General features: G+C 41.3%; 1 protein-coding gene across 1 annotated transcript in view; it reads right to left on the reverse strand.

Moving 5' to 3' along the window:
• URB1 (URB1 ribosome biogenesis homolog) overlaps nucleotides 1-25715 on the reverse strand; it is a 54074-nt gene that overhangs the window by 12309 nt on the left and 16050 nt on the right. Inside the window, 18 exon segments of the mRNA XM_074600801.1 lie at nucleotides 786-888; nucleotides 1449-1620; nucleotides 3419-3482; nucleotides 3576-3686; nucleotides 5368-5564; nucleotides 6321-6379; nucleotides 7543-7720; nucleotides 7927-8128; nucleotides 9365-10220; nucleotides 11250-11429; nucleotides 11971-12195; nucleotides 12744-12940; nucleotides 14158-14328; nucleotides 15413-15551; nucleotides 16211-16327; nucleotides 19652-19771; nucleotides 20982-21094; nucleotides 23204-23326. Coding sequence (XP_074456902.1) covers nucleotides 786-888; nucleotides 1449-1620; nucleotides 3419-3482; nucleotides 3576-3686; nucleotides 5368-5564; nucleotides 6321-6379; nucleotides 7543-7720; nucleotides 7927-8128; nucleotides 9365-10220; nucleotides 11250-11429; nucleotides 11971-12195; nucleotides 12744-12940; nucleotides 14158-14328; nucleotides 15413-15551; nucleotides 16211-16327; nucleotides 19652-19771; nucleotides 20982-21094; nucleotides 23204-23326 — 3327 coding nt within the window.

Raw genomic sequence — 25715 nt, forward strand, 5'->3', positions numbered from 1 at the left:
AGAGAACTCCAACGTTGCAGGACGGAGTCTCCAACCTGCCCTACCTCTGCGCAGCTCCCACTGAGAGCATAGCTGAAAGGAGACGATTACTGCTCCCAAAAACTCAGCCACAAAAGCAGCCTCGGATCAGAGCAGTCCTATCGGCTGCAGGTGGGGCACTGCATGTAGCAGCAGAAGGTACCATCTCTCCCGTACCCGTTTTGCTCATCACATTGCTGTGACACCATAGCTGATGCAGAATACAGCTCTACACATTCACCAGAAAAAATACAACCCTCCAGTGGGGAATATTCACTAGTGATCCCTCATATATTTTGTAATTACATTGTGCTGGTTTTTGATATACAGAATGTTATTCGACAGATTACAGAACATAAATCTTTGTCTACTTTTTGCCTCTTCCAAGCTGCTTCCAGTTCCAGTTTAAAAACCTCTCCTCATCATAAGCAGATCAGTCCCTCTACACAGGGTTAACCCACTACATTTGAAAGAACTATGAGGAAGCACTTAGTCATCTGGACAAGAGCAGCTTGGCAGGAACACCTGTCTGCTGCTACATTGCTCTATTTCTGAGTAGCCAAATCTCACAAGATACATTGCATTATTTGGAAAAGTGCTTTAAAAAAAAAACAACAAAAAAACCAAAGTCTTTATGATGTATGTTTCTTCTCTCCAAAGCCAGGCACGAATTTCTTCGTGGTATTAGCTCTTAGATCGAGATTAATGGAGATGCAGATGGAGCCATGCAAATGACACTAAATATCAAAGATAAACATTCACTTTACCTGGTCTGGTCAGTTCACTAAAGAGCTGAAGTAGAAAACAAGGATCGTAGAAGTCATCAAGATTCTCAACAGTTTCATCTCTATACAGCGACTCTTGTGTCTCCTGAAACCAAATCCAAACCAGTATTTGTACAGAACAACACCGACTTCCAGCTTGGTTTCAAACTTCCCCAACGACCTCATCCCATTATAAAGGAACCAATACTAAACCTTGCAAAATATAATGCAACACAGGGTGAGACATGCTTGTGTTTAAATCTGGCTTTCACTACCAGGGTTCCAAAATTATTTCTTCTGACTAGCACAAACAGATATAGAAGCATGTTAGTAAACTGTATGAAAGACTGAAGAGCCCATTGTTAGTGGATCCCTGGACAGTCAAATTTAACAAATGTTTAAAAGTCAAATTCTGATCTCACTTATACATGGCAATCTTTGCAATGCTGCACAATCACACCTACCGACAAGATGTGGTCCATACACTGCAATTCATCTGAAAAGTGCTCCTAAATAATTAATCCCAGATCTCCTATGAATTTAAATTGCTCTCCTGATGTAAATAAATTGCAATATGTTACACGAATGCAAGAAAGAAATGACTAAAGCGAAAGGCTTTTTTTCTACAACAAAAGAAGGACAGTTCATCAGTCTGAACCCAAGCACCTGTGATGACAGAAGACGGCGATGCTGAGGGAAAGACAGAATTGTCTTCATCATCTTTTCACGATCTAGCAGACACAGAATCTCCTCCATGCTTGGTTGCTGCCATAGTGACTTCCCTAGACTCTTGCAAGTCTTGTGATGCTCCACAGCAGCTGGACCCCATAGCAGCATTCTTAAACATTGTTAGAAGTAAAGGCATTACTCAACAAACTGCTAGCACTGAGTGAAAAGCAATTACAGAGGATATAAATTAGTATTTAAATTTTCCTTTCACTTGTACTTATTATCCTGTGGGAACTTGAAACTAGAACTCGTTTCCCTGGCAACACCTTTTTCATCCATCCAAAAGCTTTTCAAATTCAGTCTGAGGGTGTCTCATTAACTATTTGCTACCCTGTTAGTCCAAATCAGAACTTACCTTCTCAGAAAGAACACTTTTTTTATTTAGGCTATAAATGCAGGTAAATACAATAAGCAGCTGCATGAAGAGATGGTGATCAAGACCTGGTGAGACATGGTTGTCTCAAATGCAATCAGTATTTCAAACCAGCTTCACTGTGGTTCAATAAAGCATAAATCCTTACTCTCCTCCCCCGAGTTGCTCCTTAGACCCCACCTACTTTGCTATTGTGCTTTAAGTGCTATTGATATCGTCATTTATTATGTGGGTACTGCCAGGAGCATGCCTTAGTGTCAGTGAGGCAGCTGGTGCAACGGTATTAGGCTTCTTATCAACCAGAACCTGAAGGCTCCCATTTGTGACACAATTTGGGCTCTGCTGGGTTACATGTACAGCACTTTTCCTGGATATTCACTCAAACTCTTCTGTGCTGGCATCAAGTATAACCAAGTGTCTGGCTACCAATTCACTTCAGAGCATAGTATGAAATTGTTTTTCCTTTAAAAGCGCTACAAAAGTTTTGGGACCTAACTACCTCTGAAACCAGCCTCTTCCTCGCATAACACCCTCTCATTTGCAAATGCTTTCAGTAAAGATTTATGCAAGATGTGTCTAGTACCAGAGCCCTGGCTTCTGGAAACTACTTCAATTCCGTGCTAAGAACCTTCATTTCCTGTCCCCCTTCACAGGCTGCAAGGATTATCTACATTCTCAGTCAAAGCTACAGGAGATTCTTAATTCAGAGTCCTGTCCTGCTCCAGATGCCTGAACCGGTACTCTTGCATTGCTGTTAACATTTATGCCCATGCTTCAAAGACAGAAAAGTGCATTTGAGCAAGGCAGAGCAAAACCAGCAGTGTCTGTAAGAACTAACTGTTACCAACAACAGACCTCCCTGGGGACTGCTTGGGCACAGGGCCTGAAAAGAAACTTGCTTATTTTATACAATACATGGTTCTCTCTTATGAAGCATGAAGATGTAGATGTGCATGGCTGCGCTATAAGGAGAGATGCAGTTCAGACTGGTGAAAGACAAAGCAGGCATTGATACCATGTTAATATCCCAAAACTAACAACACGTGTTAATGCAAGAGGTTATACACTCAGTCATCCACTGGCATATTCCTCTCCTCTCCAGCAAAGCGCCAGAGCTGAGTATCACGCATACAGGGGAAAGATCATTGAAAAGGGCAAGGGCTGTGCTGGGTGGCAAACCCTGTATGCCAAGGGAACAAGGAAAGGGGAAGGTGTGCTACGCTAGCAACCTGGGCTTTGGCCTTTATCTGTGATAAAATCCCTATAATGGGTTCTTACTATGGAGAGTGAGGGACTACTGAAATGAGAGAGTCCCTCACCCAACCCACAGATACCCAGAAGTTTGGGCAACACATGAGAATTGCATTAAGAGTAGGAAATACATAGGAAAAATGTTCCCAAAAGCAACATTCACCTCTAGGTTTAACATTGCTCGCTGTTTACCTCAGTTAAAAATAAGACCCTGGAAAAATGCCAGCTGTGAGACTGCTTGTTTGTATGTAGTTAGCTGAACAAAGGAAGGTGGTCAGCTTACCTGGAACTTATAAGACTTTGATTATTCTTCTCATACAACTGAAGCAGTAGCAGTACCTTCTGATCTAAAAAACAAGATGAAACCCAAAGTCAGGCACCTATGAAGATGAAAACCCAAGATCTAGTAGGAAGTACCTTTCTCAGGCTAACTCACTTACCTACAGCACTCAGTGTAGCCCCGTAGGCACCCAGCAACACGGCAAGGTGACTGCTCTCACAAAGAGAAGGGCTGAGTTTCACAACTGTCAGCAATATATCCACCAAGGCCTCTGAAATAAACACACAGCTTTACCGTCATTGCTCTCTCGGTTAGATAGTGCGTATATAAATACCCCTACACACATATACCCTCTCTAAATAGATGCATACACAGTACTGTACATTTTATATCAAGATCTACCTCTATAATACCAAAACCATTTCCTCAACTACACTAAAGGATGATTACGATGCATTTCATGCAAGTAGAACAACTTTTTATGAAGAAGTTAAAACAGTATTTCCAAGCTGGACGTACAAATGTTATTGTGAGGTGAGGTCCACAATGTAGCACACTACCCTGCAGAAATTTTCCATGTGTACACATTTGCTCTCAGGTTAAAAAGAAGTGCTATACCCTATCCTACCATACCGCAGCTCCCTCCCCTCCCAAGAAGGCACCTTAAACTAACTCAGGAGTTGCACAGAGTGGAGACAGACGTCCCAGCAACCTCCCCAAGCTACTCAAGAAGTTACAGCTAGAACTCATAAGTTTGCACCCCAGCTGCAGTAACTTATAAAAATTCTTCTACACTGTGCATTTAAACAGGGATCATCACGGCAGAATCCAATTCATTAGCAAGCTATAGGAACTCTGTCCTGGAGCATACAAAAATTATCCACCTTTATTTTATAACTAGCTGGCAAACAGATCAATTAAGCGATCAGGTTACTCAAAGGCAAACAGGGTATCTGTGGCAGATTCAAGACCTGAATTCAGATTTCTTTACTCCCAGTATCTGAAAAGGCATGGCCTTTTTCCCTTAATATCTACAGGAATATAAAATGTATGTCAAAAGAAAACAGATCATAAAGACAACAGCCTGAATAAAGGCACTCTTGACACCAAGTTTCTGAATTACTGAAGTTAGCCCCAAATAATCCATCTTGCTGCTCTACAGAAATACATTCAAAAGGTAAAACACAAACAGTATGCAGCAAAATCTATTACTTATTTTTAATTTCACTAAATTTGTGACTTCACAAGAGCTTTTTGCTCATCTTAGGTGATTTAAAACTTTAAAGTTTGTTTACATGTTGCTCACAGATTCACTGAATCTCAAAGCCCTGCAGAGGGGGAAAAAGCTGAGGTATATGTAGATTAAATGATTGGTTCAAGGTCAGGCAGTATTTCAGTTGGCAGAGACGAAGAAACAAAGCCAATCCTACCCATGAACTAGCACTCAATTTATATTACTCATGGAAGGATACTCCTCATGAAAGGTTGCAGTATGAAATACACATCGATTAAATTAACATTTCTTATACAACTTGCAAAATCAACTTAAAATCTTCTGCATCAACCTATTTTAAAATACGTTTAAACATCACATACGTTTCTAAATGAACCTATCTGCACCTACAAGTGATCTTACACTAACAACCTTGCAGAAACCAAAAGAATCAATTCAAGATTTCAACAGGGTTAAAAACCGACCAAACAAAAAAACCCAAACCCACCTTTTCAGTAGATTTAGAAAACCTAAGTTTTTAAAACTGGCAGCCATAAACCAAATGCAACATTTGGATCCAAGTAGAGCTATAATTAAAAACTAAATGCTAATATTCTGGAATTGTTTAATAGCTCTGCAAGTACATGTAGGTGGATAGGTTACTGGATGGATAAACTATAACGCAAGAAAGACAGGATTACTAAATATAGTTAAAAGGAAGATGATGATAAAAAAATACCTCTTGTCGTCTGGATGTTCATGCCATCATCTTCTCTTGACCTCAGTATGGCTGACAAAAATAGAGAGTGCTGCGTGACCATCATGTGAAGTTTGGAGAGCTTGAGTAATCTCTGACTAAGTGAGGATTCTTTTTTGTATAATAACTGAATAGCAACGTTCAGGACTTTCAAAAATGCTTCATTTCTGTAGCGGTACCTTTAGAAGCAAGGATCACAGAAAAGTCAGACCCCAACAAAACCCAAGGAAATCTGCTTGAAAAAAATCTGTTTAAGATATGAAAACTTGCAGAGAAAGCAAACTTAGTAAAACCAAAGCAAATTAAGGAAAATGAAAACACATGCACCTCTTTCCCTGAGCTGTTTCGATTTAAGTCTTTTTAAGATATACCGGTATCTTAATCATAAAAAATAAAGGAGAATCAACACACAGTCACACTTGTAGCTGCACTGATCTTAATAAAGAATTAAAATTTGCTTACTAAACCTTCAGAAAGAAACCCTTCAGATTAACACTTCTACCTCCACAGAAGCTAAGATTATCCTAACCTATTTTTTATTTCCTTTATTTAAACGGTTTAAATGGAAAAGTGAAATATCTGATTCTGTTTTCACATGAATTGTATTTAAGAAATATCTTAAATAAAAAGAAAAGAAGTTATACCAGCATAAAGCTTCTTTATGCCAGCTGAAAAGAAGCTAGTCCAGCTATCCACTTAGCTATGTTAGTTATGCTAACTGGAGCACAAAATCCAAATCTGCCTGCAGTTGTACAGGTGCAGGCTCCAATGAAGCCAGCAGATGCGACATAAAGTGCACCCTGACAAACAAGGAGCACCATCAAATCTGACTGAATTCAAGTGAGACAGAGTTTTTCCAATAAAATGCAGGACAACGCCAAGTGAAGAGAACTGCACCTCCAACAGCACCTTTGGTGCATCTCAAAATTACTTACTTGAGTCCCGTCTTCACAAAGCTGTACCAGTCATCTGGGTCCACTTCTTCAACAAAGCGCTGTGCATGTTGTAAGTAAAAACACATTGTTTACAATTAGCGCACAGAGCTTCTACAGATCATGAAGGCCAGCCACTTCCATTCAACAGACATGCTAACAACATGCAAGACAAACACCCAGGTGGGATGATCAACGGATAACAGGGAAGAAAGCTCCTGGATACAACAATCCTACCTCCTCACTCAAATGAAACCGCAAGTCTTGTTTTGTTGGTCCTGGGATCAAGGGAGCATATGGACTGTATGCAATCAAAAAGCAAGCTGGTCTGTAGGTACCAAAAGACCCAGCGTCTTGAAACTCTTCACACTCCCAAAGTGTGAAAGGAATAAAAAGCCAGCAAGTCAAAGCAAAAGACTCAGGTACAAGGTTTTTATGTACCTACAACGTATATAAGCTAAGCAACGTTTGCATGTGGCAAATAGGGGTGGCTGGGTGTATGTGTTACTTACAAAAACTGATCTTCCCTGAAATGCTATAAACCACAATAAACAACAAGTTTTAAGAAGACTGCCAGCTATCCCAGTAATGGCAGGTGCTAACCTTGTCGGGCCTGCGAACACCATCAGGACGAATATTATGAGGCAGCTCCTGAGGTCCTGCAAGACTCCTGTCCTGTACAACCAATCATGCACTAACAGGGAGTGTCACCAGAAGCCAGAAAGAGGTCAACTGCATTCACTGCCTGCAGACCTTCATTTTTGTGTCTTACAGGGATCCACCTACCTTACTGAACTACAAAAGAAACAGTAGTACAGAGGGAATAATCAAGTAGTGTTCTTTATGATTAAAGTTTGGATTTCTATGATCAACCTGATTTCTGCCACAGACTTCAGAAAGCATGGGTCTTGTTGGAAGTACCTGTATCACTTCTTTTTTTTTAATAAAAACATGCATTGGCAACCTTTGATTTTTAACTCTTGAATACCTCAAACTCTGTTTTTCAAAGGGGACTGTTAACAGAAAGCCATCATCAAGAACAACTCAAAACTGCTTCTTATAAAGGATTAGGCAAGGCTAAGTTAACTCCATAAAAGCTGTTAAAAGCCCACAGAAGCCATAATCTATAAAACAGAAAATAAAGTCTATGTTTACCGAAAATACAAGAGCATAAAAACATATATGCACAAAGTCACATTCTGGCAGTGCAGATAAGAAGTCTCACCAACAACTCCTCTAGCCTCAGCAGCATGGACTTCTCCATTTCTTGCTTGCTTTCTTCTTTACTGTTGTTGTACATGAAAACTAACCCCTTCACGCAGGCTGACAACAGGCGTCTCCTCCAGGAATGCAGCTCTTCAGAGTTTTCAAGCACCCTAGATATGGCATCTGCCACTGTCCAACTGCAGAAAGATATTTATATATTTTTTAATGTTATAACATGCTTTGTATATATCCTAAAGATGTCTTGCTGCCAAAGCTTTGAAGTGACAGACCATCTGGAGGAGAGGATATGATTGTTGTTCACAGTATTTGCATTCATGCATATCTATCAAAATGCTTCACAGGACAAACCTAGTCCTGAAACAAGGCAAATGGATTTGCCTACCTCTCGTTATTTTCTGCTTTCTCAAGAGCAGCCGGAAGCCGGTCAATAAGCTTTTGCAGCCCTTTGCTTTCTGAAGATGGCAACAGCTTCGAAAGAACTTGCAGTTTCACAGTGGTCTCCTGCAATGCTTCTGTGTCTTGAAATATACCACAGAGCTCCTTCCACAGAGCTTTCCTCAAGACAGGTATAACAGCTGAGGCAACTGTTGGGAGAGAGCAGGGGACACAGGTTTCACCATCTAAGTGTGTTAAGCCACAACAGACTTATAACTACAAAAATCCAAAATTGCTTTTCTAATCAAGCTCCAGATTACTTAGTTTCTAGGAAATTACACTACAGTAGCTGCTAAGCTGCTACAGAGGAGCGCACTCTGTATTGCTCCATAGCACCATTAGGAAGTATTTAGCATATGTACCAGACAACCACTTGCACACAGCTGAAACGATTAGACATGAGTAAACAATGCAGACCTTCAAAAGTGGGACAACTTCCTGATAAAAGGCTTTGTCCTTGCATCTCAGGAAGGACGAAACCTTACCAGTTCTCTAACCCTGGCTCAAAGGAAATTTTCTCTCACATCAACAGACAGCTAACAGATACCTTATAAATCAAGTCAGTCGGACAGCAGTTTCCCCTTCTAGTGCTCAAGCACGAAACCACTGGTGTGCATTAGGTGCTAGAGAAAGGCTTAGTTCTTTAAACCATCCTCTACTTTCCTGTGTGCTGACAAGGTCTTTTCACTACTTGAATTTCTCCTAGATAGAGCTAAGCCTTCTCCACCAACAGTTACAGTCAGCCTGTTTCTGTTGCTATTCACATTTCTACGCAATAAGAGAAATGGAATCAAAGTGATCCTGTTCTGTCGAGCTGAATCCTAACTCATAGTTTTGCCAGTAGAAAATTTAACAGTCTTGTCAATTTAATGCTGCTGTTGGATTGGAAAGTTTTGGACTGCCAGCTTAGGAAGGCATTACTGTAAGAAGCTATTCTTGGGAGATTTATTTTAGAAGAAACTTTCGGACCCTTACACTTGTAAAAGTGAAAGCTCACGTTCTGCAAAACCATATGGCTATGGCATTCCACTCACCAGACAGTGTTCTATCTATGCCTGAGAAAAAGTTTTTACCTCCTACACTAAACCAAGATAAGCATGAAGACAGATTTCCACATGCACTAAGTATTAAATAAGGGCTTCAAAAGAGAAAACTGGGCAACAACTACCGTAACAGTATTTTGCTTCAGTCTAACAGTCACCCTTCACAACAGTCCTTTACCTTTTGTGCTGTAGAGGTACTTATAAGAGAATCATTAGAAGTTAGACACGTAAATTTTATCACCTCTACTCCTTGTGCAGAGGATCCAAGACTTTAAGGCCAGCAGAGCCTACACTGAGAATTTGGCCTCCCGAATCACAAACAGGGATCAGTTGTGGCTTTACCTGCGGAAGGTCGGGTGAAATCAAACTGGTCTCTGCATTGCAAATACACATAAATGAGTGGAAGGAAGCTCTCCATGTTTTCCCTGAGGTACCTTCCAGTGGCACTGCTGAGACACCACAGCTCAAACTGGAGCAGGTGAGTCCTACAGTGTTTTATCAGCATGCCTACAATGGCAAGGGAGGTTTCTGACCTCTGGTTAAGGCAGTGAACATGCACCTCTACACTGACTGCGTGTGCAAGGACTGGCTCACTTTGGAGAGCCTGAAGGAAAACTTTCTCCAAATCTTTGCTGACTGATGCTGACATCAATATCCCCAAAGCTTTAATGTGGTCTGTAGACAGCAGTAGTTCTCCTCGCTGGGGCTGCTTTTGGTAGCTCTCTGTGAGGAGCTGCACCACAATCTGTCCATAAAAGCTTAGTTGTTTCCCTTTTTTAGGGGATTTTTCAGATTTCTGAGTAGTCAAGCTCGTCTCAGGAAGTCGCAGCATGGTTAAAGTGATCTCCTTCAGCTGAGCTGCAGCCATGTATATGTGCAGCTCCTCCAGAGCCTCCAGCTGGTGAGACTTCTTGGGAGAGACCTGGTTTCTGTCTTTCCCCGCAGCCTTTAGCTCTTTCAAGACACTTTTTGTGATAGCTTCAAAATACTTCGATAACACATGCTTGTGATCCATGCTCTGCAACATCGGGGCACCCGTTTTCAGCAGCTGGAGCACACCGGAATTGAGGTGAGCCGACAGGAGCTTCACAGTGACAGGGTTTAAATTGTGCTGAGGAAGAGAACGTTGTTCTAAAGCCAGGAACCAACTCTCCAGTGTAGGATGTCTGAAAATCAACATGAGCGTATCTTCTAGTGTCTGTAACAAATGGTTGTAACAATATCACTGAATGGACAATTATACTTTGGAGGGGGAAAAAAAAAATAAAAATCGTTCATCTGCCTATTTTCCAGAGCATGTTTATTACAATTACTGAACATGAAATTGTCTATCAACTGGTCAGAGAATAAAATTATTAACAAACTACAAGCACGTAAATACCATTCTTCTAACATTTATAATGTGGGAGGCACGCCTTCACTCAATATTCTCCACATGTCTAAGTACATTTCCAGGGGAAAATTGTATATTCTGAGGTTTGTCAATCCAATTCCATTCTAGTTTCCACTCACAAATCCACAGAAGATGAAAGGGGGGCAACAATTCATTCCTTCAAGTACATAATTTTCATAAACAGGCTTTATACGGGGCTTAGGGAATAGAATTTCTTCTGCAAAGGTGAGTGATCTCTGTCAGGACCTCTCGACTGTATTCCAGCTCAGGGGTGAGAGTGTGGATGATGGAGTCTGGTCAAATCTACAGACAGTAGTTTCGTAACTGCCGGACCACATGTTCAAAGTTCTGAATTCCTCCTCCTAGACCTTAACAGCATCTCTCTGCATCAACCTGCTTTCATTCAATACAACTCTGTGAAAAACAGAGTGTATGATATCCTGTTCGCTCCCTGCCCTTCTGAGGACCTGGCAAATGCTATAGTAATGCTTCTACAAAACAGTAAAATCCTACTCAAGCCCTTATACAGCAAGCGTATGACAGACACACTTCAATCCTAACCGAAATCCCAGAAATCCTCATGACTATTATCAAGTCATAGCAGTCACAAAGCCTGATCCCTGCCAGATCCCCTGTTCTCTGTCACCTTTAGACAGTTCCATGCTTTGGTGGTTGGTGAAAAGACATTGACATAAATTGTGCTCAAAAAATTGTTCATGTCTAAGATAATTTGCTTTAATTCAGCAAAAATTATGACTATTTCCCTAGAGAATAAATAAAACCAAAGTTTACTAACAGGTGAGCTTCTGGCCTGTGTATCAAGGGATTTGGTACCTTGTCATTTGAAGACTCCTCTGTAATCAGAGATTCCTCATCCATAAAGAGATCTGATTCAGTCTGATGCTCTTCTCGTTTCTGCTGACTATCCAACTCTATCTGATTTCCCCGGCACAACAGGCTGCTCAGCAGGTCCATATAAAGGTCAACAAGGTGAGGACCAAAAGTTCTACCAAGCTGTGAAAATAACAGACATCTTGGAAGTTGAGAAAAGAGAAGGATGGGAGCAGAAGGATAATTATCCAACAGGAGCAGAAATTAGAACTTCCTAGATTACAACCTTTTCTGGGGCAAGGAATCACTCCCCTCTATAGAAATCTGATTCTAAGAAAAGTCTCAGGGTGGCAAATAAATATTTATAGATTTTCATTTACACTGTGACTTTTGGTGTAACACCGGCCAATGAATTTCACTCTCTGGGGAGGCTTCTTATGGAAACCCAGGAGATGGACTAAAATCTGGAGTCTATTTGCACTACACATAATTCAGTAAGATAACCCATGCAAAGTAAATCCAAGACTCCTCAATAATTACAAGGATGGATATTTGTTTACAAATTATGTGCAGGTTTGTCTGGTGCTCTATAGCCCCAGTGAGAGCTGAGTATGTAAAAAAGCTGGAGAACTGGATCCTTAAGTTTTAACAGCCAAGTCAGTTGTACTTGCTGCATTAAAATAAAACAATCTAACTCACAATATCATCACAATATTGCTCTTACACTGCCAAAGTTCTCCACTGTGGATTTCAGGTATAGTAATACATGCTTTACTCCTAACAAAAGCTGTTCAGGCGGGAGCTGGGAAGCCAGGTCTCTCAATTTTGTCTGGATATCATCTTCTAGTAAGGTATCGCTTCCTCTCTCATAGGCTTTCTTTAGCAAAGTGGTAAATACAGAATCCAGGGCCACAGCAGGTTCTTTGCATACATCTTTGCATTTTTTAAACTGTTCAAAATGGAAAAAAAACATAAGAGATAAATAAAGATGAGTATGAATCGAAAGTTTCTTTAGCTACCTCTGTTTAGAAATTAGTTCTGTGCTGGAAGTGGGACTGAAGCTCCAGGAGCATACGTGTACAGTCCTGCTATCACAGAGCTAGTCAAAGGTGTCCCATGGCAAATCTGTATATGGTCACTGCTGGGCTAACAGAAAACCACAGCCGGACCATGCATTCCCAACCCACACCTGGGTGAACTCCAGCCACTGTAAATTGGATCCTTGGGCCACATCACACACTCTTCCAGATGAGGAGCTGTAGTCTGGGTGATCGTGTACAACCCTTGAGCCCTGGCTTCACTTCCCAACCACAGCACGGACTTCTTGTGTCATTAGAGAAAAGCCCTTAAGCAAATTTGTGTCCCAATGTCATCAAGAAGCAATACAGAATTAGCTTAATGTAAATGCACTTTCTGATGGAAATGTAACCTTTATACACTGTGAGGTTTTATAGAAATACTGGCTCAAGCATTCAAGTGACTTCAGGTATTCCGTACCACAGGTTCCTGAGATTGCTGGGGTATCCAGAGTTTATAGTACTGGTTAAATCGGTAGAGCTGAGGATACTTAGAAACTTTCAGGGACTGTAGATCTTTATCATAGAGCTGGAACATCAAGCAGAGGGCGAGGGGTTCTCTCTGGGAGTGCAGGAGGTCAGTGAAAACAGCAACAAGATATTCTACGATGTGTGCTCCTACATAAGCAAAATAAAAAAAATGAAACCCGTTGACAGAAGTAATCTGCATGAGCACAGACACGAGGGCAGCCCTCTTTCCTTAAGACTTGGGCAACAGGCCATATAGCATCATCTAGAAAACTACCAAATAGGATTAAAAGGTGCTTGTGATGAGCTAGGCAAGTGCTCCTGACCCACTGAGGTATCTGGAAAAATACTCCATACAGTAGTCACCACTGAAGTAAATAATCACCCCACTTTAAGATATATGCTTAGGTTGGCCTGTTTCCTTCCCGACAAGCATAAAACTAACTCCGCTTTTACTGTGTTATGCTAAACTTGTCCGTATTTTGATGGATAAGGACCCCAGCAAAGCACCATCTAATAGGAGAACTGATTTGTACTGGGGAGAACACACCTAGGTTAACATGCACTGGTTAAATATGGAGGATTTTCTTTCAGAACTGTGACTTTCAGTTCCACTCTAGGTGCTACTCAACAGACAAATATACATAGGACTTAGTGAGGTGCTGTGTGGTTGGCAAATCCTCCTCTGAGGTGCACAAAATCCTTTCCTCAAGGAGGCGGTAGAACTTTGGAACATTCACCCCCTGGAGCTTCATATCTGAAGAATTTTTCTTTGGAAAACGCATCTATTTTCTATTCAACGTCCTGTCTTCTCTTCCCTACTGACTGGTCTCAGTGGAATAGCTGCCTACAGCCATTGAAACCACCTTCCTCTCACAATATGCATACTCTGAGCTTACAACACTGTTATTGAAGCACAACTGCTTCCAGGCCAAGACTGCCCATGCACGGACAGTGTCTCTGCACTGCTCCTCAGTCCCCTCTGTGCTCAGAGCCTGGGGTCATCCTCCTCCTCCACTTCCCTGTATCTCATAGGGGAAAGGTGGGCTCTCTTTTTCTAACCTGGACAAGTTTATCTTCCCACACTAGGAGCTCCCCAGAGTCAAATGGGAGTTTATAGAATGCCTGCATTTCCATCTATTTTTCCTAATCCAGAAACAATAAGCGAGTTTCTTTAAAGGCAGGAAAATAGGACAGAAGCACCTCATAAGCTTTAATGCCTCTCTTGAGCAGGGAACACCATAAATCTGCACCTCCTTCTGCTTGCAATTAAGATAATAAAACGTCTCAAGGAGCTCATTGGGTAAGAATGATCCCACTTTCACGTCACTAGCATAGACGATACATAGAAACAAAAAAGTCTGTACCCGTTCCATTTTCAGTCTGAAGCAACAGTATATTCCTGGCTTCTAATGCAGCAGGGACAACAGCACTGAATGGAAATGTTTGGATAATCATGTCTTCATTTAAAGTGAGACCAATTTCTTCATCTAAGCCATCACTGCCCTCAATTAGGACATCCACCATATCCAGGACATCTATTAAGTGAAGAAAAAACATAAGGAGAGGATTCAGACTAACTAGAAAACAACAGAGGCAGAATCCAACACTCCAGGAATACAAGGCAGCTTCTGAATTCCTAAAGCAGAAAAAAGAATGAGAGACACATTTGCCTAGCAATGTAATGCTAAATACAACTGTAAAAATCACTGTCTCTTACTGTGTTTTTATCTTTACTTTTTGCCTTTCAACATTGCTGTCCAGCTGACAGAAGTAAGGGAAGGAAAGGGGTGCATCAGCTACTGCTATCATGACAGCAGGTAAGGATGATCAGAGCGAAAAAGTGACAGGAAATGTGTACAGGGAAGTACAAAGGAAGCAGCCGCTTCCCAATTAAAAGAACATCCTGAGCAGTCCTTGAAAAGTTTCACAGCTCTGTATGTCCAGAGAATCAAGTCTTGGTCATGAAAGAGTCAAAGACAGCTTTAACATACAAAGAAGATACCATGTATTCCGTGGCTGACATTAGACCTCTGTAATACAGTCAACTCAAGGCAACTGATCCACCTGGTACCAAGTGTAAAACTATCTCAATTATCTTACATTTACATACTGCAAAATCCTACGCAGGGACTGTTACAGCAGAACAGCTAGCACATGGTAAGTTGTCCAAGTGTCAACATCTGCAAACTTTTTAGTTTGTCTGCTGTAGGGCTGTGACTGGTCCCAGACAGCAGAAGCAGCAAAATTGCAGTTGTGTGCCTGGGAGTAATAAAGTTCCCAGGGCACCCCAGCCCCTTCCCCTGGATGAGCAGCCCCAGGGAGAGGAACTGTAATAGTTTTCGTTTTAGTTAGAAAATGCAGCTGCACAAGCCTGAAGAGAGAAATTTAAAATACTGTTAAAATGGCATAACTGCATCAGAAATTACTTCTGGGGGTAAAGAGGTAACTTTGCAATTCAAACTTCTACTTCTGATACTAAATACAACTGGAGGGCTGAATCCAATAGGTCCTTACTTAAGCAGGATTTCCATAGTTAGCAGTCGTCAGTTTGCATATTAGGGTTAGAAAATTTAGCACAAGGTCTTGTAACTCTCTGTTGTTCAGGGAATAACCACATACCGTCAATGTGAGAGATGGGGATGCTGACGTTATCAGAGTCTTGTTTAAACATATTAACTTGGAGCATACTGGCTTCCTGAACAAGGTCTGCTGCTTTATCTGTATATGGATAGGGATTTGTCACCAGTTTCAACAGGATCTGTTAACAAAAGTTGAGAGAAAAGTAAAGCGCACAAGCTATTAGGTCTACAGGATCCATATCTTGTAAAGAAAGACTATGTTCTAAAAGTGGTTAGAAGCTGGGACAATTTTAGGAGGACAACTTCCATATATTCCTGCAGGAATCTGCCTATGGTTACTGCTGTACATGGGACGCTGGGTCTGCTGGAAAAAGAAATGTTCACTGCGATTTTGCACCTGAAGTGCTACCACACATTGAGTCCCTGGGAAACTGCAATGAAAAGGAAGCACTGGGCATTTAACATCCTGAAAAGCAAACAGGAAATGTCAGCTTTTCTTGTGAAAGATTACAATTTATTCAGGTCTAATAATTTTGGCAGGTATTGCCACATAAAGAGGAGATAAGAGCTACCCACATACAGAACACTCTACTCTTTTATCAACAGTGCTGTAATAACAATTTATCTTTCTGGATTTAATTTTCCTCCAAATCATTTCACTGTCCTCCCACCCAAGACAAGAAAGATGCCAGCTCTGTATAAAGAATTACAAACACTGCTTTTCTCAGAATTCATTCACTGATCTTTGACAGGTTTCTCAACAATAGCAACAAAATAATTAGTTTCCATTAACGCTATTCTTGGCATTGTTTATCCAGCTAATTTGAACAGTTGTTACCCTTTCCAAAAATTGAATCACTGCTTCCTTTTTGTCTTCTTTTGTATTATCCAAGTGTTCCAGCCAAATTGAAAGTTCCTTCCATGTGTACTCAAACACTCCACTGTCACGTAAAACCTGATCAGAAAACAAAAAAAAAAAACCCATAACAATTTAAATACAAAACCCCAAAAAAGCACAGATCTTTTTGTACAGCAACTTTATGTTTTCCTCTTCTTGGGAAGAAAAAAAGAAGAGCAGGCTGATGAAAAGAAATATCAGTCATTCTCACCCCCACAGTTCAAAAGGCCTTACTCCCACTCACCAGGGCCATTCTAACTGTTCAACAGTTACTAAAACTGAATGCATTTTTTAAAACAAAATCTCCCAAGACTGTATAGTCTGACCTCAGCCTAACTAGGACCAAGGCCTAGTATCTTCAGCACGGCTATTTGCTTACTGGTCTCTGAGCAAGAGCAGTAAGAAGTGAGGCACGACTATGTTACAGCTGACGAGTGAAACCCCCTGAGCTCTGCCAGAGACACACAGGCTCTGTAGGAAAAGGGCAGGAAACCGTCCCAGGGCAGAGAAAGGAGGGCTTTAAGAACTACCAAAGTAAGAGACAAAACATGGCTTACTCTCTCAAAACTGGTAAAATCAGCTGACAGCAACTTCTTTCTGCTCCTGTCTTCTCAGAGCCTCTCCCTCTCTCACCTGCTGTCTGCAGCACAAACCCAGTAAACTCCACTTGGTTCCTGCCCTCACACTGACCATGTGTATGGGATAGATCCCATATGCACCCCATTCAAGTTACGCTGTCAACAGCTATTCACCAGGCTGGGCAGCGAGCACATGGCAATCTCACTATGAACATTCATTCCCATGCATGTGGAATGCTAGACTTTTCTAGAAGCACTCAGGGCACAGGAACCTGCTTCAGCACATGCCAGGGCACCATGTACCGGATCCAGAGGCCGTTGTGCTACCTGCAGGGCTGCTCACTGCAGCAGTGTCTCTGCTGCTTCACTGCTCGAGGCCTACGGTGCAGGGACAGAGAGGAAGAGAGCCTGCTACAGTACAGAGCCACAGCCAGGGCCAATCCATCTCATTGCTCCCAGCCTGCAAAAAAGCCTTATACGTCAGACAGCTTCAGCAAAGTGGCCTGAAACAAAAGATGTGCTCCCTACAATGTGGGCTACTACAACTCTGTCTCACACACTGGCAAGGAAGGTCCCCCCAAGACACAGACAAAGGTAAAAGCCAGGATAAAGGCTAGGAGACTTTGGTCAAGTCCTTCTGTTGTCAGCAGTCAGTCAGCACAAGCCCTACCGAGGTCAAAGTTGTCTGGACACAGAGCATTCAATCCCTGCACCACAGTAAATCTTATAAATTCAGGGGAGCAGGCTATACTGCTTTAAGAGGGTTGTACTTCTTTATACCATTATAGCAAGAAACAAAGAGTGCCATACCCTTAAAAACAGCTTGTAGGGGGGCTTTTGAAAACTACTGAGGTAATACAAAAGGAAAATCACTGCTAAAATAAACATAAATCTACTTGTGCTTAAAACAGTTGGGCAGATAGGTAAACCGTCAAATAAACAAACAGTGGGTTGTGACCACAGCAAGGTCCAGAAGGAAGCGTAGGCAAACTCACAGTTACTGTGGGTGGTGAGGTAGATGCAATTTTACCACAGTCAAGTTAACAGGCATTAAAATATTTAGAAATTTTTGCCCACTTTCATGCTATCTAAATTCATGCCCTTATCTGAGGCACCCAAATTAGGAACTCGGTGACCCTATGCTACGTCTGTAAAAGAAAGAGAGGAGGAGGAGGGAAAAGAGGAGGAAGAGGAATGGCTGTCTGAAGGACAATCCAGATGACAGGCAATTTGAACAGCACAGTGGTAGAACCACCTGCCCCTCACTCTCAACAACAGAAGAAACCTTGACCAGCTTCCTAACTCTGGAATCTATGTTAAGTGACTGTAATTATGTGGGATGAATCTGTCCGTGCCTTTGTTTTTCCCCACACACAAAGGAAGTTATCACAGTTCATTTGGTCTACATTTACTCTGTGTACACCACCATCAGTTATAAAAATAACATCGCTGCTTACACGAATCTGACAGGATAATTCATTTAAAGAAAGAAAAAAAAAAGAAAAAAGGATTCATTTTTAAATAATTAACTATTTTTGGCAGAGTCTTGAAATAGAAATACACTTGCAGCTCTCATGAAAACAGGCAGGAACAGAATGTGAAATCCAAAAACATGCCTTCCGATTATATGGCACTGTGTTGAAAAATAAGCAAAACACACTCATTAACATCTATTCTTAGCACCCACAACTGCCCTAACTTCACTGCTCCTGTGTTCTCTTCAGAGAAAATGAAATGGACTGAATCTAAAAGAGGAAACAAGAATGACTCAGGCAGCCCACGTCTCCACTCAGCAAAAGAATCCAAATACACTAGGAAAACTGTACGGGGTAGCTTCTGATTGAGATATTCATTACTGTGGGACAAAGTTAACCTGCCTTTAATCCCTTATGGCGATCAAGGGCAACTAGAACCTAGTTCAATCACTGTAACTCTGGTGCAGTGGTTTGGACATTACAATTGCACCCTGTGATTGAAACTAAATGCAGAAATTAAATGCAAAAAGCTGTATACAGACTTGTATACCACTATTACTATGGGACATTGCATGAGGAGCTCTGTTCAGGCCTTCGAACAGCGTTTTGGATCTTCTCTTAGCAGGGACAGTTGTTTGGTTGGGTTTGTTTTTATTGTAGGTCTCTACCCCAGCTTCGATAACCAGAAGATGCCCAGTTTTAAAAAGATATTTGAACCAACAGCCACTGGTGCCCTCATGAGATCTGTAGTTGATCAGCACTTCTGAAAATTCATATAACTTATTTAAATGCACAGAAGGGGATTTTAATTCATTTTTAAGGCAACAGTACTCCTTGCATCAGAGCTTGTATCAGACTGTAACAAACAGGACTTTTTTGCAAGGCCAGAACAAACTAGCTAAGGCTTTAGGAAGGTTGCAGTGATGAAGTATAGATTAAATAAATGAAGATAAAAGAGAAAGATCAAAAAAAAAATAAATCTCTTCTTGATCAATGTCAAGACCTTTACAGGTACAAACTACATCGGTTTATTACAGTATCAAAACCAATTCAGCGAAGAGAGGGTGGGTAAACATTAAAGACATATTCCTTACTATTTCATCAACTTGCAGCAAATTCAGTTGACAGCATGTACTTTCATAGAATACTTAGCCAACAGGTAGTTATCTTACAGAAATTTCCAAGAACAGCCTCAGAAACAGGAAAGACAATGGTTGGCCACACAAGTATGCAGTAAAGGTATCAGCTTTAAGAAAAATTTTAGAGCACAGAAATTTTAGATTAATAAGATATAGTGAATATCCCGATATTTCAGATCAAACACTTACCTTGATGATCAGCTTTTTGGTTGAAATTTTCAGATGAGAATGGTTACTTGTAACAAACATTTTCATCAGTAAATAGAATACTGATTTTTCACCAGATGCCTTCTCTGTCTCAGAAACATTCTAAAAGAAAAATATATTAAAATTCCCCTGGTACAGCAACACTTTACAGGATTATGTTGCACTGAAACAGATATGTAATGAAAGTATATTATTTTATAGACCTGCCCAAAAATACCAAGGCCAGAAATCAATGGCATCATTTATACTACTTTGCTTTCAGAAAATAGAGTACAACGTTTTTTTGGAAAGTGGAAGAAGAGAGGAGTAACAAAAATACCAATAAAAGGGTCCAAGATAAAGCCACATTCCTCCACAACCATCCACCCTACTTCTATTTTTGTTCTCCCCAAGAATTCAGATTTCCTACAAGTACTGTCTGAATAAGAAATATAATCATTTAAGAGACTGATCTCCAAAGAACAGGAAAACAATGCAAGTCACAGTGATGTCGAATGCTGTCTGAACATCAAATGACGATCCTTCAGCCACCTCCCCTGCGTTTCTCACTGACTTGCATTTGATGTCTAACAACTGTAACCCTCTATAACATCGCCAGATTTGGCTTGTAACTTTTCTGTTAAAATCTGTCTATACTAGAAGGGCAAAGCCAAAAGAAAATACTTTAACTTCTTTGCCTGTTTCCAGTTTTTCCTTTGCTTGCTCTTAACCCTCCTCAGTCTTCCTTTACGGCCAACTGGAAACGACAGAAAATCTCCTACAAAGCAGGATCGCAGTCACAACACCCACACGTCTCTCTGCTTCCCCCCAATGCTAGGCCCACTCTTTTCTCCAGACATGAGAAGCAGGCTGCCAACAGCTCTCTTACTTTACAAGCCTGCAGTAAAAAAGAGAGCAGGGGCCCAGAAGGTTTCCTGTAATCATGGAGAGGAAGGACAGCCTTAAACGACAGAATCTTCCCCAGGACTGTGTGGGATGGCTTCTACCAGCAGCTCATTCCCTTGGTCTGAAATCTCAGGCTTTACAGACAAGTGGAAACCATCAAATTCCCACTCTTGCCCCTCCATAAGGAGAGGAAGAGCTGAAGGAACCATTGTCCAGCCCTCTTCAGGGAGGCAAAAATTTCTGTCCTTGTAGAACAACTTTTCAGCTCAGACAGGATTCTTCACTAATGCTAAGACTATAATTCTCACTGGTTTTACAAAAGGATCACCTCCTACAACTAGGACTAGTTTAAAACTAGGCAGTGACAGATGTAAAGACTTGAGGACAAGAGGCTAAAGAAACATAAATCTGCCTTGCGGTTTCCTACCTGTACTCTGAACCAGGCAAATTTATTTGCAGGAAGTTCCAAAGCTACTTTCAGTATATGGTGCTGCAGAACAGGAGGAACCTCCTCTCGGAGGCCTTTTTCAGTGACGATACCTGTGGTTTGAAAGCAATACAGTCATCAACTTTATTTTGGTATATTTTCCTGAGACTTCAGGAACACAAATTATTTAGGGTTTCAAACCACCACTGTGAGATAAGCTGGCAATCCACAAACTTTGATACCATGACATCCCCAGACACACTATGGTTATGTTTGGCCAATTTAAGGCTGGAATCCAGCCCTCAGTGGGGAGAGACTAATACCTGTTCTCAGCACAAGCCATTACTGGTATATGGGAATACAAAATCTCTTCTATCAGTCCTAGTGACCCCGAAAAGCTGTGTCCCACAGGAAGTAAAGAGGATGGATAAACTAGAGACCAAAATATTGGTCTCTAGTCAGAGAATAAATTGCTGGACAGCAATAATTGGTCAGAATTATTCACCTTACAGCTGTGCAGAGACCCTTGCAACGTGCTCCAAAACTGTCCTGCCCACACTTTAACAGCCTTTAACAATTAAGTTATATACAGAGATCAACTGTATAAAGCTTTTGTTTCAGTGTGCTTTTCATCGTCTGTGTAGTATCTTCGTGGTCCATGTTAGAGACAACTATAAATTTTAAAAACGCAGCATCACTACACAGTCTAGCCAATAGCAAGACCAAACAATAAAACTGTACCAGCTGTGTAAAGCACATATTGCTACAAGGTAGAAGAATATGCTGCCTTTGGAGTGTATGTTTCAATCGGGTGAGAGGAAGGAACGACAGAACTCTCAAGCTGGCATCTGAGAGAGTAAAGTTTCAAGATTAATTTACACCATCATTTTCTACCATATCATCTGCATCAAAATTAATATACAGGCTCACTTCATCACATTTGTTTGAGAAACTTTCTGCTCTATTCAACTTTTTAATTTTATTATTTTATACTGTAACAAAACATACCATCAAAGAGACTCGTGGCTCATAAAAAGGTGTCCTGCCTTTTGTCCATTTTGAAAAAGCAGACCAATGCTAAAAATCATGGGATAAACGGGATATGTGACTTGGTTAAGTCACCAAGTATACAAGCCAATTAAACATGCTTTGACACAGGGAAAAAAACCTCAAGCATGAGACAGTTGATTCACAGGGTTTTTTTAATTTAAAGCCCGTTTTTTCCCCCTGGCAAATTTCAACCAAGGCATTTACATAACGCCCATTCTTATACATGCCAGACCTGCCTAAAACACAGATAGTTGCTCTGCTCTGGTGGCCTACAAGCTCTAGTGGCCCACAGACAGCAATGATGCCCAAACAACATTTTGCTTTCTCCTTCAGTCCCAATTTTAAATGGCTGTATTTATTGTGCCACAAGCAGTACTGGAGGATCTTGCCCACAGCCCGTAATTGGTGGCTGATCATCCTTGCTGCATTAAGGAGGTGCAGAACGTCTCTGTTTACTTCTGCCATATGTAGAGGAATACCCTCTGTGAACATGACATCAGAGACAAAAATAGAACAACGCTGCTAAAGTGCTTCCTCATATAGATTTTCCACAGGAGATAACACCATACAGAATACTGTTCTTCTTCCCACACACTGCCAAACTGTGATAAAGTAATTTAAAACACAGCAAATGGAAAATATACTTGAATATTAAAACATTTTCCAGAGGAGACAGATGAATTGGTATGTGCTTCTCTCCCACCCCAAACTTCTGTGAACTATACTGTTAAAAAAAAATTCTGTCATTGCAGCTAAGAAGAGTTTGGAAATAACTTACTTATGTTGGATTGTTGACATAGGTCTAGGAGAATTACACACCCAAATCTCATTAAGACTTCGACATAAGTCTTCCTCAGAAACATTAGAATTAAAACCCCATAAAGACCAAATTTTTGCAAGAATATGACACACAAAGAGGAAGACTGTAGGGCAACCTACCACTTACAACAACTGAGTGTAGCAGAGCAGCTATGGAATTTAAGAGGGCAGAGTGCCAAAGTACTGCAAAAATAGCAACAATAAATGCCAACACAAGTAAGAAACTAAAATGAGTTACTTTTAGATAACAGTTCTTCCTCTATCTACACAGAAGAGCAAACATTCTCTTCTGCTGTGGACTTTGTAAATATCCAGAGAAAGAAATGAAGGTAATAGAAATACCTATCACATACCTTTTAGCAGCTTGCTAAAATCAAAGTTGCTCCGTGCTACCAAGTGGGGCACAACCTTCTGATAAAGGCATATGACCTGAAGCAGCGCAGCTTTCAGAAACAGCGTCTCAGCATCATCTGAGCCTAAACAAAGTGTTTACATAATTAGTTTCTTCTTCCTTCATACCAAAAGAGCAAAGTGTAGCACCAGCATTATCCAACATGGGAATTACTAACTGTATTTCCAATAGACTTGCATATGAAATGATCAGTTACCTTCCTCATTAACAAGAATGGGGGGAAAAAAATGGAATCCCCAGCTTCCCTCCCCAGCATTCCTGTGTGAATATTTTAAAAACTAAACTAGCTTATTCAGTGCTTAAACTGACATTTAAAGTGCTCACATATATAAAAGACAATCTCAACATTTGGATTCTCACTATAAGAATCCAATCAGTCCCACTGCTGTTCAATTTAAGGCTGAGCAACAGAAAAAAGTGAAGGCAAGGACACAGTCAGGCTGCTGGTTTCCGGGGACACTATTTTTACCTAATGCCAGGTAGGTTTGACTGGGGAAGTGCAGGACACAGTACACTAATTTTTTATTTCAGTTAAAGGTTTCTTTCTTTGCCTTCCCTCTTTCAAAATAATACTTTCTCAACGTGACCTCTTGGCAAGAAGAAGACAACAAATATCTGTACGAGAGAAACACCAACCCCAGTTAAGGCAGCTGTTTACTTCTCAGGAAAAGCCATTTCAGCAGCTAAACATTCTTTTAGTTTATGAGGATGCATAAAAGCTACTTGTTATCCAGTCACTAATGAAAGGAAGCAAAAGAAATGAAGGGCAGGGGCAGCCAGAACTTTTTTTTTAACACCTACTTTTTGCCTGTTAACTGGGTCTCCCTCAGGGAGCCATGAAGAACTGGATGGATGCCATGCATAAACTTTTGTCTTTGTTTGCCTGAGTCTCAACTCCCATTACAAAAGAATTCTCTAGCGGCCACAGTGCAAACAAAGCTGTAAAAGGTGAGCCCAGAGTAAGTGATACAGTATCATCACCCTAGTATGCAGAGAAACTACAGCTACAGTACTTTAGAGATGAGCTGCTCCGTTGGTTTCAGCAGGCATTCTACCAATAAAGAGCCTTGGAGTGTCAGTGTTGATAACTATTTTGCTGCCCAAAGCCACACATAGAAGGTCATACACTGAAAAACTCTCTGCTCCAGGAAGTCTCACTGTGTAATATGCCCTGTGAACTGGCTATAGATTTATCTTCCCTCTGTAAGTAAAACATTGCAGGCTGCTAGCCAAGCTACAGAGAGTACTAAAACTTCCAGTTCCCTGCAATGGGACTACGAAAGCAAGTCCTTCAGGACAGATCCTGGTTTCAAGAGAGAAAAACTGAAGCCTTCACTCCAACCCTCTCTCCCTCTTCCAACACTTGCATGCTTTTACTCCTGTGATACAACACCACAAGCATTTGTGTAGCCACAGTAACTAACTACTTCAAAAAAATGATCTCATGGTAAAATAACTTGGCCAACCTAAAATCCCTCAAAAAATTATTTTTCAGACATATCAGTTTCCCTACCTGTTTTATTGTGTGTGCAAAATACTACTACTAGCATAAATGGGTCAAGAACAGGAGGATTAAGTTCAACAAGGGGAACAACGCCATTCGCCAGTACATGCTGTGGGCCATCCAACTGGAAAGCAGACTGGCAGACAAGGACCTGGGGGTTCTGGTGGACACCAGGTTGAACATGAACCAGCAATGTGCCCTTGCCACAGAGAAGGCTGCTAGTATCCTGGACTGCAACAGGCAAAGCATCGCCAGCGGGTCAAGTCAGGTGAGCCTTCCTCTCTACTCAGCACTGATGAGGCCACACCTGGACTGCTGTGTCCAGTTCTGGGCTCCCCAGTACAAGAGAGACAGGGACACACTGGAGAGAGTACAACAAAGGGCCACAAAGATGATGAAAGAAAAGGAGCATCTCTCCTACAAGGGAAGGCTGGGAGAGCTGGAACCGTTCAACTTGGAGAAGAGAATGCTCAGGGGAAACTCACCAACGTATAGAAATACCTGAAGGGGGGGTGCAAAGAGGACAGAACCAGGCTCTTTTCAGTGGTGCCCAGTGGCAGGACCAGAGGCAACAGACACAAACTGAAACACAGGAGTTTTCCTCTGAACATCAGGAAACACTTTTCTACTGTGAGGGTGACTGAGCACTGGCACAGGTTACCCAGGGGGGCTGTTGGAGTCTCCATCCTTGGAGATGTTAAAAAGCTGTTTGGACATGGTCCTGGGCAACCAGGTTTAGGCAGGGGGGTTGGACAACATGACCTCCAGAGGTCCCTTCCAACCTCAACCGTTCTGTGATTCTGCGATGGCAGAAAGGAAAACTGCTTAACTTCCTTGTAGCAATGGCAGACTATTTGTCAAACTGCGTTCGTAGGCAATTCTGACACTGGTCAGAATTAAACTGCCCAGAGAACTGAACAATGCAAAGATGAATAGTAAATGCACAAGT

The sequence above is a fragment of the Larus michahellis genome, chromosome 1 (genome assembly GCF_964199755.1).
Source record: "Larus michahellis chromosome 1, bLarMic1.1, whole genome shotgun sequence".
Lineage (NCBI taxonomy): Eukaryota > Metazoa > Chordata > Aves > Charadriiformes > Laridae > Larus > Larus michahellis.